Genomic DNA, 23625 nt, shown 5'->3' on the forward strand with positions numbered 1-23625 from the left:
TTTTCTTTTAGCAATGCATTTGGGGAGAAAGAAAGGCCTCTATCAATGTTTGAAAGCCACGTCTCTAATGTCCAGGTCCTGTTTAAGTCCTGTTCCCATTTGGTCATAAAATGACTCTTCTCTTTGCTGATTCCCTCACTAAATAATGGGTATAATAGTGCAATTAATCCCTTCCCACGAGTATTGGACAGACATATTGTCTCTAATGTGGTGTTAGATGGGGGTTTATTTGATCCCATTATTTCTCGTACCCTAGATGTGAGCTGTAGGTAATGATACCATTCATTTTGTTCTGGGGTGCCTAATTCCTTGTATTGGGAAAAGGTCAGTATTTCATTGCTTATGAGTGTGTCCGCTATTCGATAAAGTCTCTTGTTTTCCCATTTCTTTTGGATATGTGTGCTAATGAGTGAAGTGATTGGAGGTAATGGTGTCAGTCTTGATCTAACATTAATTATGGGGTATGTCTTGGTTAGTTTATCCCAAATAAAGGTGGTATGTCTAATCGAGACATATTCCTCAATATACCAAGGTCGATGTTGTTTCGTCGCCCAGAGAATAGTGTCTAATCTTCCTACCTCTAAGATGTCTTTCTCTAACTGTACCCACTGGGGTGTTTGATCTATCCTATACCAATGTGTGGTCTGTGCCATTCTGGCTGCATAGTAGTATGCAATTAGATTCAGTAATCCAATCCCTCCTTTTCTCCTATGCCTCATCAAATTTTGTTTGCTTATTCTTGCTCTCCCACCCTGCCAGATATACTTTAAAATTTCCTTTTGCAAGTTATGTAACTCAGCAGTTGGGATAGTTATCGGGAGGGTTCTGAATAAGTATAAGAGTTTAGGGAGTATTGTCATTTTGACTGATATGATCCTCCCGTAGAGTGATATATTATATTTGGCCCATTAAAGTAGAAGTTCTCTAATCTGTAAGAACATGGGGGTATAGTTTTCTTTGTATAGTTTATTGATATCATTTGTGAGATTAACACCTAGATATTTAAGGGATGATCTAACCCAATTAAACGCAAAGTTTATTTCTAATAACTTCTTTGTCGTATTTGGGAGGTGAGTACTAAGGGCTTCACATTTACTTTCATTAATTTTATAACCCGATAATAGACTAAATTTATTTATAATAGAATATATTACTGGCAAGGAAAGAAGCGGCTTCATTACTGCAAGGATGACATCATCCGCAAAAATGGATATTTTTATATTCTCTATCTCCTACCCTAAGTCCTGCAATATCTGGGTTATCTCTTATCAGCACTGCTAATGGCTCAATGCATATTGCGAAAAGCAAGGGAGACAGGGGGCACCCTTGTCTTGTGCCATTTCGAATTTGAATTCGTGTTGATTGATATCCTGAAAGCCTAATGAATGCATCAGGAGTGGAATATATTCTTTTTAGAGCATTAATGAAGGGTCCCCTGACTCCCATTTTATGAATGACTGCAAACATATAGTCCCAATTGACTCTGTCAAATGCCTTCTCTGCGTCCAAAGCTAGAAACAGAGAAGGCACTTTCTTCACTGTCGCAAAATTAATTAGGTCAATCACTTTTCGTGTGTTATCTGGAGCTTCTCTCTGTGAGATGAAGCCTACTTGATCTGTATCTATCAATTTTCTAATGGGCAGGGCTAATCTATTTGCAAGAATTTTAGTGAACAATTTCAAATCCTGATTAATTAATGAGATTGGCCGGTAATTATGACAATTGTGTGTTCTTTCCAGGCTTCGGAATGACTGTCACCCTTGCAGTTAACAGATCTGGGGGGATATCTACGCCTTGTAAAATATTATTATATAAAGTCACCAGTAAGGGAGCCACCGATAGTTGCAAATCTTTATAGAACGAGCCTGGAAACCCATCCGGGCCCGGTGCCTTATTTCTTTTTAATTCCTTAATGGCCAGTAAAACTTCTTGTATCGTGACAGGGGCATTTAGGGAATCTAATTCTTCTTCTGTTACTGTGTTTAATCTACTATTTCCTAGGAAGTTGTCTAAATCTTTCTTTATGCTAATTCCTGATTTAGTAATGGGTAAATTGTAAAGTTTATAATAGAATTCAGCGAATGTATTTGCTATTTGGAGTGGGTCATTAGTGACTTGGCCGTTAGCCTTTTGAATTTGTGGAATAGTGGAGGCCCTAGTCATTTCCTTTAGTTTGTTTGCTAGCATCCTATCTGGCTTGTTTCCATATATATAATATCTAGTGTCTACCACTTTGATCGATTGGACCGCCTCCCTGTCTAGAAGTTGATTTAGTTCCTTGTTTTTGCTGTTGAGTAGTTTCACTAGTTTATTTTGCTTCTTTTTTACTACCTGGTCCCTTATGGTATCAATTTCATTTCTAAGCTCATCTATTCTGGAGTTGTGTGCTTTCCTAAGTCTACCTGACTCTTCTATCAGTAATCCTCTCAAAGAGGCTTTAAGTGCACTCCAAACAAAGTTTGGATTTGTCGTGGTCCCTTCATTTATAGTTACAAAGTCTTTAATATGCTTTTGTATCTTCTGCAGTAGTATGTCATTAATCATCCCTTCAAACTCCACTATCACCATGTCATGATCTGACCATGCACAATTGCGTATGGTAGCAGATGTTATTAGTGGTAAGAGCAACTGGCTAACCAATATTAGGTCTATTCTAGAATATGTGCCATAAACCGTAGAATAAAAGGTATAATCTCTAACTCCTTTGTTAAATGCTCTGCAGCTGTCTGAGGTTAAAATCTAAGAGTAGGTCTTTTAGGAGCTGCTGTGCCGGGGTTGATCGCCTTTTTTTGCCAGCTATTTGTGTGGTTCTGTCTAAATCATCATTTAATGTCAAGTTAAAGTCCCCCCCTATGATTATCTTACTTTTTTTCCAGCTTGATAATAGTCTGCTTATTCTAGATATAAAGGGCCCTTGATTGTTGTTAGGTGCATATACATTCATTAAAATTACCGGGGTATTATGGATTGAGCCTTTTACAACTAAAAATCTCCCTTCCTTGTCTTTGAGAATTTCCTCTTTCTTAAAATTTAGGGAGGCATGAAGGAGGATGGACACCCCACACCTTTTCTTGTTATTAAGTGCATGGAATTGCAATGGGTAGTTCTTATCCCAATATTTGGGTGTAGATTCTGAAGTAAAGTGTGTCTCCTGTATCATAATTATGTGGGCATTTTGGGATTTATATTCTGCAATCGCCTTTTTCCTTTTTATGTTGGTGTTTAACCCCCTTACATTATGAGATATTAGTTTAATGTGCATAGTTTCTATCTGGGTATATGCTTATGTGGCTCCAATTGTTTCTAGAGATGTTTCTTTGTGGATCTGTCTTATACATCATCAACATTTGAACATTTGAGACTGTACATAACTTTAAACAATAACAAAATAAATACTTACAACTTGCTGCGTGCTTGCGCATCAGTAAAAATACAAGTACTATTAACTTAGGTCAACTCTGGAACTCGACAACATTTATTTGATCTCATCTCATGACGATAGATAATGAGCAAATTATATCAACAATACTAAAACAAAAAGCTGAGATATGAAAGACAAAGAAAAAACAATATTAGGTAATAAAGTGTGATAGGAAGTGAGAAATGCTAATATATAGCAACTAGGAAAGGATATAAATGAACCCTGGACTCTCATGATATAACGTTGGATTTAGTCCTCCACATATCAGCAACATGAAAGTCTAGGTGATAACGAGTTTAAATCTTCTTATATTTATCTTCTTGTGATCCTTAGGACAGTTCTCCTAATAATCCACCTCTTCCTGCAGTAGTATGGATCTCAACATCCAACAAGGAGAATGTCATGTTACTGTAGATGGTTCCTCTGGAGAGCTGTCGTCATCCTCTTCTCTGGTCGAATTTGGCTTAATTTTTTTGGGTTTTCCCCTTTTGTTTACTACAGACCAGTCCTTCTGTATAGGCATTCTCAAAGGCTTTGGTGTGGCTTGGGACTCTCCTTCTTCAACTTGGATTTCCAGTTTAGATAGAATCATTAGTCCCTCTTCCAACGTTGAGCAAGAGTGTGTGATGTTTTTATGGGTAAAAATCAGTTTGAACGGAAAGTTCCATCTATACCTTAGATTTTCTCTTAAGAGAGCTGTCACCACTGGTCTCATCTCCCTTCGTCTTCTCAGTGTTATTGGCGATAAATCAGTAAAGATCTGGATATTGTGCCCCTCATATGTAATAGTGTGAGCTTGTCTGGCTGCTTGTAGGATCATTTCTTTAATATGAAAGTAGTGTAATTTGACAATAATATCCCTTGTCTTGGATTGGGAGGGTTTGGTCAAAGCTATATGCACTCTGTCCATTAGCAGCATGTTGGGTTCCGTATCTGGGATTAATTGGTGAAAAATTTCAGTTATATCAGCTTGTAAGTTTTTATAGTCCTCCGGGAGGTTTCTGATTCGAAGGTTAGAACGTCTGGATCTGTTCTCCAGATCTTCTACTTGATCTTCAAGCTTTTTAATGTAAATGGAGTGGTCTAAAAGTGTATGCTGAATTTGGGGAATTTCTTCTGAAATATCTTCTAGCTTGTTTTCAATTTCTGTTGTCCTACCTCCAATATCCCTAATGTCTTGCTTGAGATCATATAGGGCAGTTTTTAGCTCTTTGTGAAAAAAAGATTTTATTTGATTCAGAAGTTCATTATTTGGAATATCTCCCTGATGTCCGTTTTCCTCCTCTGAGGTTTCTATCGGGGTGTGTTGTTTTGGCGAACAAGTAGTTTTATCCAATGTTTTTAACTTCGTTTGTGATTTTGAGAGACATTCTTTCATGGATTGGTTTCTGCTTTTCATTTTGTTTTATGGTTATTCCCTCCTTACAGAGTATTTATAACAGTTTTTTTGTCTTTCTCTTATGAGGTGCTCTCAGCCAGTCAGCTATATAAGAATAAAGAAGGGTCACAATTCCAATATCTCAGCTCTATTACAGCATTTCTGAGGATTTTATCTCATTACCGCAGTTCTCAGTTGTTCCAGGCCGACCTTTATTGCTACCGCATTTAAAACATTTCCAGATTTGCAAAAATAATGAACATCATCTTGATTTTTTTAGATAGGGAATTCAGGTTCTAATGTCATATGACCTTTGAGAGCTGCTTATTTAGTCTACTAATCGTGTCCTGATAGCGCCCCTGTAGTTGCACAGTCAAGTTAGGCAGACTTTTAGATGTTATAAATGTCAACTCTTATTGAAAAGAACCTAAAACTTATGAATCCCCTATTTGATGAATACTACATTTACATAGATATAAGTTATGTAGCCTGAATTATATTATTTAGACATACAAGCCTGTTGTAGTTCCCATGTGGGGCTCTGTGATCTCCAGGCCACACTCTTGCTGTTTTATGTTCACTGGACCTTATATAAATTAATAAATCTTGTGCAGATAGATTACCATCAATCCCTTATGCTCCAAGTTTAGTGGGAAAGTATATTATGATTATAGAGGGAAGCTGTAGCATATTACCTTCTGCCTCTGCACCTTTCTTTTCAGGCTGTGGCCTTCCAAAAATGTGTCCCTTTTTATTTAGATGATAAGCTGTAATCAGCCCTCCTGGGCTCTTCCTAGATGTTCCCAAGCTGGCTAGTGCAAAGCTGCTCTATTGTGGCCTTGTTGTTGCTGTTGCCGAGTTCCGATGTAGGCCGAAGCCTCGGACTTTCCTGAGAATCGCTCCGGTTCTCCCAACCAGCCTGCCTCCGATTCCGCTTTTTCCTCCTAAAATCGGCCCAGAAAAGCTTCTAAAAGTCTCCCAAACACTTGCCTGATGTAGCTGTAGTATTTGCTAGCCCTAATATTCACTTTTGTTCACTTTGATAACTTTTATTTGCTGGAGCTTCAGCAAGACATGTCTGCTCTGCAGCTCTCCAAGCTCCGCCCCCATGTATATAATTTTTTTTAGAAGACATCCCAAAGTATTGATCTAAGCCCATTTTGGTATATTTCATGCCACCATTTCACCGCCAAATTAGATCAAATAAAAAAAATTGTTCACTTTTTCACAAACTTTTTCACAAACTTTAGGTTTCTCACTGAAATTATTTGCAAACAACTTGTGCAATTATGGCACAAATGGTTGTTAAGATCTTCTCTGGGGTCCCCTTTGTTCAGAAATAGCAGATATTTATGGCTTTGGCGTTGCTTTTTGGTAATTAGAAGGCCGCTAAATGCCACTGCGCACCACACGTGTATTATGCCCAGCAGTGGAGGGGTTAATTAGGGAGCATGTAGGGAGCTTCTAGGGTTAATTTTAGCTTTAGCTTAGTGTAGTAGACAACCCCAAAAATTGATCTAGGCCCATCTTGGTATATTTCATGCCACCATTTCACCGCCAAATGCGATCAAATAAAAAAAAAATTGTTCACTTTTTCCACAATTTTAGGCTTCTCACTGAAATTATTTACAAACAGATCTGAGATCTAATAATGACTATACTGAGAGAGAAATTGGGTTCCTTGTTGAAATGTTATCTATCATATTATATCAGAATTATTTCTTGTTTGGAGATGCATATTATTTACAAAAACAGGGAACAGCAATGGGCTCCAACGTCGCCCCCACATACGCCAATATTTTCATGAATAATTTTGAAGAATATTTTGTATATTTTCATCTATCTTTTCAACGTTATGGCGCCTCCTGGTGGAGATATATCGATGATGTGTTTGGCGTGTGGGGGGGCGACGTTGGTAGCCTCCTGTCATTTGTACAGGATCTTAATAATTCAGTTACAGGTTTAAAGTTTACACTGAATATGAATGAGGTGAGGATTGAGTATCTTGATACTATTGTCTATAATAAGGAGGGATTTCTATATACTGATCTTTACACAAAGAGAAATATGGGAGCTACCATCCAGAAAATGTTTTTCAGGCAATTCCTAAAAGTCAGTTTACTCGTGTGAAAAGAATAGTATCAGATCAAGAACAATGTAAATATAGATTGGAACAAATGGCGAACAAATTTATAAATAGAAATTATCCTCCATCTTTGATCTCTAAACAATTAGATGCGATCATGGAAGAGAACAATTCAGATAAGATAAATAAACAAAAAACGAAGTCAAACCGTATGATTTTTGTCACACAATTTAATAGGTTAAGTAATAAAATTACTGGGATCTTGAAGAAAAACTGGCATATAATAAAAGACTGCCATCCAGAAGTCTTGGAATTTAAAGAAAATTTAATGGTGGCTTATAAGAAAAACAGAAGTATTAAAGATGAGTTGGTACATTCAGATATTGGTAGCTGTAAACAAGAGAGTCAGAAAACTATTGGGCCTAAGAGATATGGCTGCTACCCATGTCTGAACTGTTCCAGCTGTAGCTCTATGATCAAAGGGGAAATTTTTCATCATCCCATTACTGGGAAGAAATATAAAATAAATAAGTATCTCACATGCAGGGCTACATACTGTATCTATCTTATTAAATGTCCGTGTGGCCAAATTTATATTGGCGAGACCTGTAGAGAGGTAAGGGAGAGGATAACTGAGCACAAATCTAATATTAAATGCAAGAATAAAGAGGCGCCAGTTTCCTCTCACTTCCTCTCTATGGGTCATAATATCAGCCAACTTAGGTTTCAAATTATTGAACAAGTAGATAGGCCTAGAAGGGGTGGAGATAGGGAACGACTATTAAAAATGAGAGAGATGTTCTGGGTATATAAACTAGAATGCAGGAAGCAAAAGGGTATGAACAAAGATTTTGACTGGAGTCTTTTTCTCTGATAAAATCTGTGATCATGTATTAAGATAAAAATCCTTTTCTCTATTGACAACATAAATAACATCAGTTGATTGAAATAATTTTGCTATGCATTCTTCCTCTTTTTAAATTTGTACTTGGTTGTATATGTCTTTTTAAGTGATTTTATCTATGTGTTTATTCACCTCCTGTGTTGAATTTGGAGTTGCATTGAATTATTGCATCCACAAGATGGCACGGTTGTGCAGTTGGATTCTAACACAGGATGTAGAATAATAGGTAAGGGTATATAAGGCATACACCTGTGTATCTAATTATACATGATTAAGAGCCTGGTGTGGCTTGAAACGTTGTAACTGTTTGTTTGGGACCCCATGTGAAATAAAGGTCTTTTAAGAAAACTTGGTGGCTGGAATACTCTTTGAATCTGGATTGACTGGGACCTGGCAAGTCCGTTTTGTTCCGTGCCCCACTGAAAAAGCAAAGGTGTGCTGTTTCTTCAAAATCATTTGTGGATCAAATTTGAATCTGGATTATTTACAAACAGCCTGTGCAATTATGGCACAAATGGTTGTAAAAGCTTCTCTGGGATCCCCTTTGTTCAGAAATAGTAGACATATATGGCTTTGGCGTTGCTTTTTGGTAATTAGAAGGCCACTAAATGCCGCTGCGCATCACACGTGTATTATGTCTAGCAGTGAAGGGGTTAATTAGGGAGCTTGCAGATTTAATTTTAGCTTTAGTGTAGAGATCAGCCTCCCACCTGACACATCAGACCCCCTGATCCCTCCCAAACAGCGCTCTTCCCTCCCCCACCCCACAATTGTCACCGCCATCTTAAGTACTGGCAGAAAGTCTGCAAGTACTAAAATAAAAGGTATCTTTAAAAAAAAAAAAATATATATATTTTTTTTGCATATTTACATATGCTGCTGTGTAGGATCCCCCTTAGCCCCCAACCTCCCTGATCCCCCCCCCCCAAACAGCTCTCTAACCCTCCCTCTCTACCGTACTGGGAGCCATCTTTGGGTTCCCCCCAAAAAAATGCTTTTTTCCCCTTTTTTCTTTTTTTTTTTCTGTAGTGTAGCTTCCCCCCCAAAGAACAACCCCCTCCATATCCCAGATCCCTTAGATTTTTTTTTAAATTATATTTTACCCACATTTCTATTTTTAATTTTTTTCTGTAGTGTAGCCGTTCCCACCCGCTTCCACCCCGTGCCCACCCCTGTGCGTCCCCGGCGATCCTTCCCACGATCAGGATCGCTTCCACCGCTTTCCATGACCAAGGACGTATGCCATACGTCCTCGGTCATTAACTGTATTTTTTTTGAGGACGTATGGCATACGTCCTTGGTGGTTAAGGGGTTAATTGCTTATGTATAAAAACCGTGTATGACCCTTTATCAATTGCATTTCACAATATATTCTGTCTTAAGGACTGTTTTATGTGCACATTTCCTCCCAATTGCCCATTTTTAAGAAGGGCAGTCTGCAGTTCTGAGCATTGTCACTCTGTCCCTCTGAGACAGCACTATGTCCCTTCCTCCCCGCCAACAGACCAACCAGACACGCCCATTGAGACCCTGCCTCCTCTGGCAGGGCCCTGCCCACTAAATGGTGACAGCCCCCATCAACCACCCTAATACTTAGCCACAAATGGTGGGGGAGATGAGTAAGCACGTGCTATTTTATTCCTATGTGAACCTATAGTTTATATAACAGGGACAGTAAGTCAAAATTAAACTTCTTAATCAACTTTTCAGTTTGCTTTTGTTATCAAATTTGCTTTGTTCTCTTTATATCTTTTATTAAAGGGTAAAACTAAGTAGGCTCATTATTGCTCAGGAGTGTGCACGTGGCTTTAGTACTCTGTTAGCAGTGTTTTGCAACATTGTATAACAAAGCTACAAATAATGTTTTAAAACACTGCTGCCATAGACACGTGCACACTCCTTAGCTCTAATGAGCCTACCTAGTTCTACCCTTTAATAAAAGATATAAAGAGAACAAAGCAAATTTTATATCAAAAGAAAATTGGAAAGTTGTTTAAAATGGCTGCTCTATTCGAATCATGTGTTTAATTTTTACTTTACTGTCCCTTTAAAACTTCTTTTTTTTTTGCCAAATGAAATCTATTAAACTTTTTCTTTTGCTGAATTATAGAAGAAAGCAAATGGCGCTGCAAATGGATTCTACGCAGAGATTGACTGGGAGCGATATGTAAGTATCAGATTCACACGCACGTTACACACGGATGCACAGAATGTGTCACATGCTTTATACTTTATTCTAGTATCAGATTCACACGCACATTACACACGGATGTACAGAATGTGTCACATGCTTTATACTTTATTCTAGTATCAGATTCACAAGCACATTACACACGGATGTACAGAATGTGTCACATGCTTTATACTTTATTCTAGTATCAGATTCACAAGCACATTACACACGGATGTACAGAATGTGTCACATGCTTTATACTTTATTCTAGTATCAGATTCACAAGCACATTACACACGGATGTACAGAATGTGTCACATGCTTTATACTTTATTCTAGTATCAGATTCACATGCACATTACACACGGATGTACAGAATGTGTCACATGCTTTATACTTTATTCTAGTATCAGATTCACAAGCACATTACACACGGATGTACAGAATGTGTCACATGCTTTATACTTTATTCTAGTATCAGATTCACACGCACATTACACACGGATGCACAGAATGTGTCACATGCTTTATACTTTATTCTAGTATCAGATTCACAAGCACATTACACACGGATGTACAGAATGTGTCACATGCTTTATACTTTATTCTAGTATCAGATTCACATGCACATTACACACGGATGTACAGAATGTGTCACATGCTTTATACTTTATTCTAGTATCAGATTCACAAGCACATTACACACGGATGTACAGAATGTGTCACATGCTTTATACTTTATTCTAGTATCAGATTCACACGCACATTACACACGGATGCACAGAATGTGTCACATGCTTTATACTTTATTCTAGTATCAGATTCACACGCACATTACACACGGATGTACAGAATGTGTCACATGCTTTATACTTTATTCTAGTATCAGATTCACAAGCACATTACACACGGATGTACAGAATGTGTCACATGCTTTATACTTTATTCTAGTATCAGATTCACAAGCACATTACACACGGATGTACAGAATGTGTCACATGCTTTATACTTTATTCTAGTATCAGATTCACAAGCACATTACACACGGATGTACAGAATGTGTCACATGCTTTATACTTTATTCTAGTATCAGATTCACATGCACATTACACACGGATGTACAGAATGTGTCACATGCTTTATACTTTATTCTAGTATCAGATTCACACGCACATTACACACGGATGTACAGAATGTGTCACATGCTTTATACTTTATTCTAGTATCAGATTCACACGCACATTACACACGGATGTACAGAATGTGTCACATGCTTTATACTTTATTCTAGTATCAGATTCACACGCACATTACACACGGATGTACAGAATGTGTCACATGCTTTATACTTTATTCTAGTATCAGATTCACAAGCACATTACACACGGATGTACAGAATGTGTCACATGCTTTATACTTTATTCTAGTATCAGATTCACAAGCACATTACACACGGATGTACAGAATGTGTCACATGCTTTATACTTTATTCTAGTATCAGATTCACAAGCACGTTACACACGGATGCACAGAATGTGTCACATGCTTTATACTTTATTCTAGTATCAGATTCACAAGCACGTTACACACGGATGCACAGAATGTGTCACATGCTTTATACTTTATTCTAGTATCAGATTCACAAGCACATTACACACGGATGTACAGAATGTGTCACATGCTTTATACTTTATTCTAGTATCAGATTCACAAGCACATTACACACGGATGTACAGAATGTGTCACATGCTTTATACTTTATTCTAGTATCAGATTCACAAGCACATTACACACGGATGTACAGAATGTGTCACATGCTTTATACTTTATTCTAGTATCAGATTCACAAGCACATTACACACGGATGTACAGAATGTGTCACATGCTTTATACTTTATTCTAGTATCAGATTCACAAGCACATTACACACGGATGTACAGAATGTGTCACATGCTTTATACTTTATTCTAGTATCAGATTCACAAGCACATTACACACGGATGCACAGAATGTGTCACATGCTTTATACTTTATTCTAGTATCAGATTCACAAGCACATTACACACGGATGTACAGAATGTGTCACATGCTTTATACTTTATTCTAGTATCAGATTCACACGCACATTACACACGGATGTACAGAATGTGTCACATGCTTTATACTTTATTCTAGTATCAGATTCACACGCACATTACACACGGATGTACAGAATGTGTCACATGCTTTATACTTTATTCTAGTATCAGATTCACAAGCACATTACACACGGATGTACAGAATGTGTCACATGCTTTATACTTTATTCTAGTATCAGATTCACAAGCACATTACACACGGATGTACAGAATGTGTCACATGCTTTATACTTTATTCTAGTATCAGATTCACAAGCACATTACACACGGATGTACAGAATGTGTCACATGCTTTATACTTTATTCTAGTATCAGATTCACAAGCACATTACACACGGATGTACAGAATGTGTCACATGCTTTATACTTTATTCTAGTATCAGATTCACAAGCACATTACACACGGATGTACAGAATGTGTCACATGCTTTATACTTTATTCTAGTATCAGATTCACACAGCACATTACACACGGATGTACAGAATGTGTCACATGCTTTATACTTTATTCTAGTATCAGATTCACACGCACATTACACACGGATGTACAGAATGTGTCACATGCTTTATACTTTATTCTAGTATCAGATTCACAAGCACATTACACACGGATGTACAGAATGTGTCACATGCTTTATACTTTATTCTAGTATCAGATTCACACGCACATTACACACGGATGTACAGAATGTGTCACATGCTTTATACTTTATTCTAGTATCAGATTCACACGCACATTACACACGGATGTACAGAATGTGTCACATGCTTTATACTTTATTCTAGTATCAGATTCACAAGCACATTACACACGGATGTACAGAATGTGTCACATGCTTTATACTTTATTCTAGTATCAGATTCACACGCACATTACACACGGATGTACAGAATGTGTCACATGCTTTATACTTTATTCTAGTATCAGATTCACAAGCACATTACACACGGATGTACAGAATGTGTCACATGCTTTATACTTTATTCTAGTATCAGAATCACACGCACATTACACACGGATGTACAGAATGTGTCACATGCTTTACACTTTATTCTAGTATCAGATTCACAAGCACATTACACACGGATGTACAGAATGTGTCACATGCTTTATACTTTATTCTAGTATCAGATTCACAAGCACATTACACACGGATGTACAGAATGTGTCACATGCTTTATACTTTATTCTAGTATCAGATTCACACACACATTACACACGGATGTACAGAATGTGTCACATGCTTTATACTTTATTCTAGTATCAGATTCACAAGCACATTACACACGGATGTACAGAATGTGTCACATGCTTTATACTTTATTCTAGTATCAGATTCACAAGCACATTACACACGGATGTACAGAATGTGTCACATGCTTTATACTTTATTCTAGTATCAGATTCACAAGCACATTACACACGGATGTACAGAATGTGTCACATGCTTTATACTTTATTCTAGTATCAGATTCACAAGCACATTACACACGGATGTACAGAATGTGTCACATGCTTTATACTTTATTCTAGTATCAGATTCACAAGCACATTACACACGGATGTACAGAATGTGTCACATGCTTTATACTTTATTCTAGTATCAGATTCACAAGCACATTACACACGGATGTACAGAATGTGTCACATGCTTTATACTTTATTCTAGTATCAGATTCACAAGCACATTACACACGGATGTACAGAATGTGTCACATGCTTTATACTTTATTCTAGTATCAGATTCACAAGCACATTACACACGGATGTACAGAATGTGTCACATGCTTTATACTTTATTCTAGTATCAGATTCACACGCACATTACACACGGATGTACAGAATGTGTCACATGCTTTATACTTTATTCTAGTATCAGATTCACAAGCACATTACACACGGATGTACAGAATGTGTCACATGCTTTATACTTTATTCTAGTATCAGATTCACAAGCACATTACACACGGATGTACAGAATGTGTCACATGCTTTATACTTTATTCTAGTATCAGATTCACAAGCACATTACATACGGATGTACAGAATGTGTCACATGCTTTATACTTTATTCTAGTATCAGATTCACAAGCACATTACACACGGATGTACAGAATGTGTCACATGCTTTATACTTTATTCTAGTATCAGATTCACAAGCACATTACACACGGATGTACAGAATGTGTCACATGCTTTATACTTTATTCTAGTATCAGATTCACACGCACATTACACACGGATGTACAGAATGTGTCACATGCTTTATACTTTATTCTAGTATCAGATTCACAAGCACATTACACACGGATGTACAGAATGTGTCACATGCTTTATACTTTATTCTAGTATCAGATTCACAAGCACATTACACACGGATGTACAGAATGTGTCACATGCTTTATACTTTATTCTAGTATCAGATTCACAAGCACATTACACACGGATGTACAGAATGTGTCACATGCTTTATACTTTATTCTAGTATCAGATTCACACGCACATTACACACGGATGTACAGAATGTGTCACATGCTTTATACTTTATTCTAGTATCAGATTCACAAGCACATTACACACGGATGTACAGAATGTGTCACATGCTTTATACTTTATTCTAGTATCAGATTCACAAGCACATTACACACGGATGTACAGAATGTGTCACATGCTTTATACTTTATTCTAGTATCAGATTCACAAGCACATTACACACGGATGTACAGAATGTGTCACATGCTTTATACTTTATTCTAGTATCAGATTCACAAGCACATTACACACGGATGTACAGAATGTGTCACATGCTTTATACTTTATTCTAGTATCAGATTCACAAGCACATTACATACGGATGTACAGAATGTGTCACATGCTTTATACTTTATTCTAGTATCAGATTCACAAGCACATTACACACGGATGTACAGAATGTGTCACATGCTTTATACTTTATTCTAGTATCAGATTCACAAGCACATTACACACGGATGTACAGAATGTGTCACATGCTTTATACTTTATTCTAGTATCAGATTCACAAGCACATTACACACGGATGTACAGAATGTGTCACATGCTTTATTCTTTATTCTAGTATCAGATTCACAAGCACATTACACACGGATGTACAGAATGTGTCACATGCTTTATACTTTATTCTAGTATCAGATTCACAAGCACATTACACACGGATGTACAGAATGTGTCACATGCTTTATACTTTATTCTAGTATCAGATTCACAAGCACATTACACACGGATGTACAGAATGTGTCACATGCTTTATACTTTATTCTAGTATCAGATTCACAAGCACATTACACACGGATGTACAGAATGTGTCACATGCTTTATACTTTATTCTAGTATCAGATTCACACAGCACATTACACACGGATGTACAGAATGTGTCACATGCTTTATACTTTATTCTAGTATCAGATTCACACGCACAATTACACACGGATGTACAGAATGTGTCACATGCCTTTATTACATTATTCTAGTATCAGATTCACAGAGCACATTACACACGGATGTTACAGAATGTGTCCACATGCTTTATACTTTATTCTAGTATCAGATTCACAAGCACATTACACACGGATGTACAGAATGTGTCACATGCTTTATACTTTATTCTAGTATCAGATTCACAAGCCACATTACACACGGATGTACAGAATGTGTCACATGCTTTATACTTTATTCTAGTATCAGATTCACAAGCACATTACACACGGATGTACAGAATGTGTCACATGCTTTATACTTTATTCTAGTATCAGATTCACAAGCACATTACACACGGATGTACAGAATGTGTCACATGCTTTATACTTTATTCTAGTATCAGATTCACACGCACATTACACACGGATGTACAGAATGTGTCACATGCTTTATACTTTATTCTAGTATCAGATTCACACGCACATTACACACGGATGTACAGAATGTGTCACATGCTTTATACTTTATTCTAGTATCAGATTCACAAGCACATTACACACGGATGTACAGAATGTGTCACATGCTTTATACTTTATTCTAGTATCAGATTCACAAGCACATTACACACGGATGTACAGAATGTGTCACATGCTTTATACTTTATTCTAGTATCAGATTCACACGCACATTACACACGGATGTACAGAATGTGTCACATGCTTTATACTTTATTCTAGTATCAGATTCACAAGCACATTACACACGGATGTACAGAATGTGTCACATGCTTTATACTTTATTCTAGTATCAGATTCACAAGCACATTACACACGGATGCACAGAATGTGTCACATGCTTTATACTTTATTCTAGTATCAGATTCACAAGCACATTACACACGGATGTACAGAATGTGTCACATGCTTTATACTTTATTCTAGTATCAGATTCACAAGCACATTACACACGGATGTACAGAATGTGTCACATGCTTTATACTTTATTCTAGTATCAGATTCACAAGCACATTACACACGGATGTACAGAATGTGTCACATGCCTTTATACTTTATTCTAGTATCAGATTCACAAGCACATTACACACGGATGTACAGAATGTGTCACATGCTTTATACTTTATTCTAGTATCTGATTCACACGCACATTACACACGGATGTACAGAATGTGTCACATGCTTTATACTTTATTCTAGTATCAGATTCACAAGCACATTACACACGGATGTACAGAATGTGTCACATGCTTTATACTTTATTCTAGTATCAGATTCACAAGCACATTACACACGGATGTACAGAATGTGGTCACATGCTTTATACTTTATTCTAGTATCAGATTCACAAGCACATTACACACGGATGTACAGAATGTGTCACATGCTTTATACTTTATTCTAGTATCAGATTCACAAGCACATTACACCACGGATGTACAGATTGTGTCACATGCTTTATACTTTATTCTAGTATCAGATTCACAAGCACATTACACACGGATGTACAGAATGTGTCACATGCTTTATACTTTATTCTAGTATCAGATTCACAAGCACATTACACACGGATGTACAGAATGTGTCACATGCTTTATACTTTATTCTAGTATCAGATTCACAAGCACATTACACACGGATGACAGAATGTGTCACACTGCTTTATACTTTATTCTAGTATCAGATTCACAAGCACATTACACACGGAATGTACAGAATGTGTCACATGCTTTATACTTTATTCTAGTATCAGATTCACAAGCACATTACACCACGGATGTACAGAATGTGTCACATGCTTTATACTTTATTCTAGTATCAGATTCACAAGCACATTACACACGGATGTACAGAATGTGTCACATGCTTTATACTTTATTCTAGTATCAGATTCACAAGCACATTACACACGGATGTACAGAATGTGTCACATGCTTTATACTTTATTCTAGTATCAGATTCACAAGCACATTACACACGGATGTACAGAATGTGTCACATGCTTTATACTTTATTCTAGTATCAGATTCACAAGCACATTACACACGGATGTACAGAATGTGTCACATGCTTTATAAACTTTATTCTAGTATCAGATTCACAAGCACATTACACACGGATGTACAGAATGTGTCACATGCTTTATACTTTATTCTAGTATCAGTATTCACAAGCACATTACACACGGATGTACAGAATGTGTCACATGCTTTATACTTTATTCTAGTATCAGATTCACAAGCACATTACACACGGATGTACAGAATGTGTCACATGCTTTATACTTTATTCTAGTATCAGATTCACAAGCACATTACACACGGATGTACAGAATGTGTCACATGCTTTATACTTTATTCTAGTATCAGATTCACAAGCACATTACACACGGATGTACAGAATGTGTCACATGCTTTATACTTTATTCTAGTATCAGATTCACAAGCACATTACACACGGATGTACAGAATGTGTCACATGCTTTATACTTTATTCTAGTATCAGATTCACAAGCACATTACACACGGATGTACAGAATGTGTCACATGCTTTATACTTTATTCTAGTATCAGATTCACAAGCACATTACACACGGATGTACAGAATGTGTCACATGCTTTATACTTTATTCTAGTATCAGATTCACACGCACATTACACACGGATGTACAGAATGTGTCACATGCTTTATACTTTATTCTAGTATCAGATTCACAAGCACATTACACACGGATGTACAGAATGTGTCACATGCTTTATACTTTATTCTAGTATCAGATTCACAAGCACATTACACACGGATGTACAGAATGTGTCACATGCTTTATACTTTATTCTAGTATCAGATTCACAAGCACATTACACACGGATGTACAGAATGTGTCACATGCTTTATACTTTATTCTAGTATCAGATTCACAAGCACATTACACACGGATGTACAGAATGTGTCACATGCTTTATACTTTATTCTAGTATCAGATTCACAAGCACATTACCACACGGATGTACAGAATGTGTCACATGCTTTTATACTTTATTCTAGTATCAGATTCACAAGCACATTACACACGGATGTACAGAATGTGTCACATGCTTTATACTTTATTCTAGTAATCAGATTCACAAGCACATTACACACGGATGTACAGAATGTGTCCACATGCTTTATACTTTATTCTAGTATCAGATTCACACAGCACATTACACACGGATGTACAGAATGTGTCACATGCTTTATTACTTTATTCTAGTATCAGATTCACAAGCACATTACACACGGATGTACAGAATGTGTCACATGCTTTATACTTTATTCTAGTATCAGATTCACAAGCACATTACACACGGATGTACAGAATGTGTCACATGCTTTATACTTTATTCTAGTATCAGATTCACAAGCACATTACACACGGATGTACAGAATGTGTCACATGCTTTATACTTTATTCTAGTATCAGATTCACACACACATTACACACGGATGTACAGAATGTGTCACATGCTTTATACTTTATTCTAGTATCAGATTCACACACACATTACACACGGATGTACAGAATGTGTCACATGCTTTATACTTTATTCTAGTATCAGATTCACACGCACATTACACACGGATGTACAGAATGTGTCACATGCTCTATACTTTATTCTAGTATCAGATTCACAAGCACATTACACACGGATGTACAGAATGTGTCACATGCTTTATACTTTATTCTAGTATCAGATTCACAAGCACATTACACACGGATGTACAGAATGTGTCACATGCTTTATACTTTATTCTAGTATCAGATTCACAAGCACATTACACACGGATGTACAGAATGTGTCACATGCTTTATACTTTATTCTAGTATCAGATTCACAAGCACATTACACACGGATGTACAGAATGTGTCACATGCTTTATACTTTATTCTAGTATCAGATTCACATAGCACATAACACACGGATGTACAGAATGTGTCACATGCTTTATACTTTATTCTTAGGATCAGATTCACAAGCACATTACAACACGGATGTACAAGAATGTGTCACATGCTTTATACTTTATTCTTAGTATCAGACTTCACAAGCACTTACACTCGGATTGTACAGATTGTGTCACATGTTTATACTTTATTCTAGTATCAGATTCACATCACATTACACTCGGATGCAAGACATGTAATTTATGTCACAAATGCTTTATACTTTATTCTGTATCAGATTCACTACGGCACAATTACGACACGATGTACAGAATTGTGTCACATGCTTTATACTTTATTCTAGGTAATCAGATTCACAAGCTCATTACACACGGATGTACCAGAATGTGTCACAATGCTTTATACTTTATTCTAGTATCAGATTCACAAGCACATTACACACGGATGTACAGAATGTGTCACATGCTTTATACTTTATTCTAGTATCAGATTCACACGCACATTACACACGGATGTACAGAATGTGTCACATGCTTTATACTTTATTCTAGTATCAGATTCACAAGCACATTACACACGGATGTACAGAATGTGTCACATGCTTTATACTTTATTCTAGTATCAGATTCACAAGCACATTACACACGGATGTACAGAATGTGTCACATGCTTTATACTTTATTCTAGTATCAGATTCACAAGCACATTACACACGGATGTACAGAATGTGTCACATGCTTTATACTTTATTCTAGTATCAGATTCACAAGCACATTACACACGGATGTACAGAATGTGTCACATGCTTTATACTTTATTCTAGTATCAGATTCACAAGCACATTACACACGGATGTACAGAATGTGTCACATGCTTTATACTTTATTCTAGTATCAGATTCACAAGCACATTACACACGGATGTACAGAATGTGTCACATGCTTTATACTTTATTCTAGTATCAGATTCACAAGCACATTACACACGGATGTACAGAATGTGTCACATGCTTTATACTTTATTCTAGTATCAGATTCACAAGCACATTACACACGGATGTACAGAATGTGTCACATGCTTTATACTTTATTCTAGTATCAGATTCACAAGCACATTACACACGGATGTACAGAATGTGTCACATGCTTTATACTTTATTCTAGTATCAGATTCACAAGCACATTACACACGGATGTACAGAATGTGTCACATGCTTTATACTTTATTCTAGTATCAGTTTCACAAGCACATTACACACGGATGTACAGAATGTGTCACATGCTTTATACTTTATTCTAGTATCAGATTCACAAGCACATTACACACGGATGTACAGAATGTGTCACATGCTTTATACTTTATTCTAGTATCAGATTCACAAGCACATTACACACGGATGTACAGAATGTGTCACATGCTTTATACTTTATTCTAGTATCAGATTCACAAGCACATTACACACGGATGTACAGAATGTGTCACATGCTTTATACTTTATTCTAGTATCAGATTCACAAGCACATTACACACGGATGTACAGAATGTGTCACATGCTTTATACTTTATTCTAGTATCAGATTCACAAGCACATTACACACGGATGTACAGAATGTGTCACATGCTTTATACTTTATTCTAGTATCAGATTCACAAGCACATTACACACGGATGTACAGAATGTGTCACATGCTTTATACTTTATTCTAGTATCAGATTCACAAGCACATTACATACGGATGTACAGAATGTGTCACATGCTTTATACTTTATTCTAGTATCAGATTCACAAGCACATTACACACGGATGTACAGAATGTGTCACATGCTTTATACTTTATTCTAGTATCAGATTCACAAGCACATTACACACGGATGTACAGAATGTGTCACATGCTTTATACTTTATTCTAGTATCAGATTCACAAGCACATTACACACGGATGTACAGAATGTGTCACATGCTTTATACTTTATTCTAGTATCAGATTCACAAGCACATTACACACGGATGTACAAGATGGTGTCACACATGCTTTATACTTTATTCTAGTATCAGATTCACAAGCACATTACACACGGATGTACAGAATGTGTCACATGCTTTATACCTTTATTCTAGTATCAGATTCACAAGCACATTACACACGGATGTACAGAATGTGTCACATGCTTTATACTTTATTCTAGTATCAGATTCACACGCACATTACACACAGGATGTACAGAATGTGTCACATGCTTTATACTTTATTCTAGTATCAGATTCACAAGCACATTACACACGGATGTACAGAATGTGTCACATGCTTTATACTTTATTCTAGTATCAGATTCACAAGCACATTACACACGGATGTACAGAATGATGTCACATTGCCTTTATACTTATTCTTAGTATCAGATTCACAAGCACATTACCACACGGATGTACAGAATGTGTCACATGCCTTATACTTTATTCTAGTATCAGATTCACACGCACATTACACACGGATGCACAGAATGTGTCACATGCTTTATACTTTATTCTAGTATCAGATTCACACGCACATTACACACGGATGTACAGAATGTGTCACATGCTTTATACTTTATTCTAGTATCAGATTCACAAGCACATTACACACGGATGTACAGAATGTGTCACATGCTTTATACTTTATTCTAGTATCAGATTCACACGCACATTACACACGGATGCGCAGAATGTGTCACATGCTTTATACTTTATTCTAGTATCAGATTCACACGCACATTACACACGGATGTACAGAATGTGTCACATGCTTTATACTTTATTCTAGTATCAGATTCACAAGCACATTACACACGGATGTACAGAATGTGTCACATGCTTTATACTTTATTCTAGTATCAGAATCACACGCACATTACACACGGATGTACAGAATGTGTCACATGCTTTATACTTTATTCTAGTATCAGATTCACACGCACATTACACACGGATGTACAGAATGTGTCACATGCTTTTATACTTTATTCTAGTATCAGATTCACAAGCACATTACACACGGATGTACAGAATGTGTCACATGCTTTATACTTTATTCTAGTATCAGATTCACACGCACATTACACACGGATGTACAGAATGTGTCACATGCTTTTATACTTTATTCTAGTATCAGATTCACACGCACATTACACACGGATGTGACAGAATGTGTCACATGCTTTATACTTTATTCTAGTATCAGATTCACAAGCACATTACACACGGATGTACAGAATGTGTCACATGCTTTATACTTTATTCTAGTATCAGATTCACAAGCACATTACACACGGATGTACAGAATGTGTCACATGCTTTATACTTTATTCTAGTATCAGATTCACAAGCACATTACACACGGGATGTACAGAATGTGTCACATGCTTTATACTTTATTCTAGTATCAGATTCACACGCACATTACACACGGATGTACAGAAATGTGTCACATGCTTTATACTTTATTCTAGTATCAGATTCACAAGCACATTCACACGGATGTACAGAATGTGTCACATGCTTTTATACTTTATTCTAGTATCAGATTCACAAGCACATTACACACGGATTTAGCAGAATGTGTCACATCGCTTTATACTTTATTCTAGTATCAGATTCACAAGCACATTACACACGGATGTACAGAATGTGTCACATGCTTTATACTTTATTCTAGTAATCAGATTCACAAGCACATTACACACGGATGTACAGGAATGTGTCACATGCTTTATACTTTATTCTAGTATCAGATCACACGCACATTACACACGGATGTACAGAATGTGTCACATGCTTTATACTTTATTCTAGTATCAGATTCACAAGCACATTACACACGGATGTACAGAATGTGTCACATGCTTTATACTTTATTCTAGTATCAGATTCACAGCACATTACACACGGATGTACAGAATGTGTCACAAGGCTTTATACTTTATTCTAGTATCCAGATTCACAAGCACATTACCTACGGATGTACAGAATGTGTCACATGCTTTATACTTTTTTCTAGTATCAGATTCACACGACGCACACATTACACACGGATGTACAGAATTTGTCTACATGCTTTAATACTTTTA

General features: G+C 36.6%; 1 protein-coding gene across 1 annotated transcript in view; it reads left to right on the forward strand.

Moving 5' to 3' along the window:
• Positions 1-23625, forward strand: part of SGIP1 (SH3GL interacting endocytic adaptor 1) — a 1342240-nt gene that overhangs the window by 283549 nt on the left and 1035066 nt on the right. Inside the window, exon 4 of the mRNA XM_053693689.1 lies at positions 9901-9957. Within this exon, the coding sequence (XP_053549664.1) occupies positions 9901-9957 (57 nt within the window). The remainder of the gene's footprint in view (positions 1-9900; positions 9958-23625) is intronic.

This window comes from Bombina bombina, chromosome 10, assembly GCF_027579735.1.
Source record: "Bombina bombina isolate aBomBom1 chromosome 10, aBomBom1.pri, whole genome shotgun sequence".
Taxonomy (NCBI): Eukaryota; Metazoa; Chordata; class Amphibia; order Anura; family Bombinatoridae; genus Bombina; species Bombina bombina.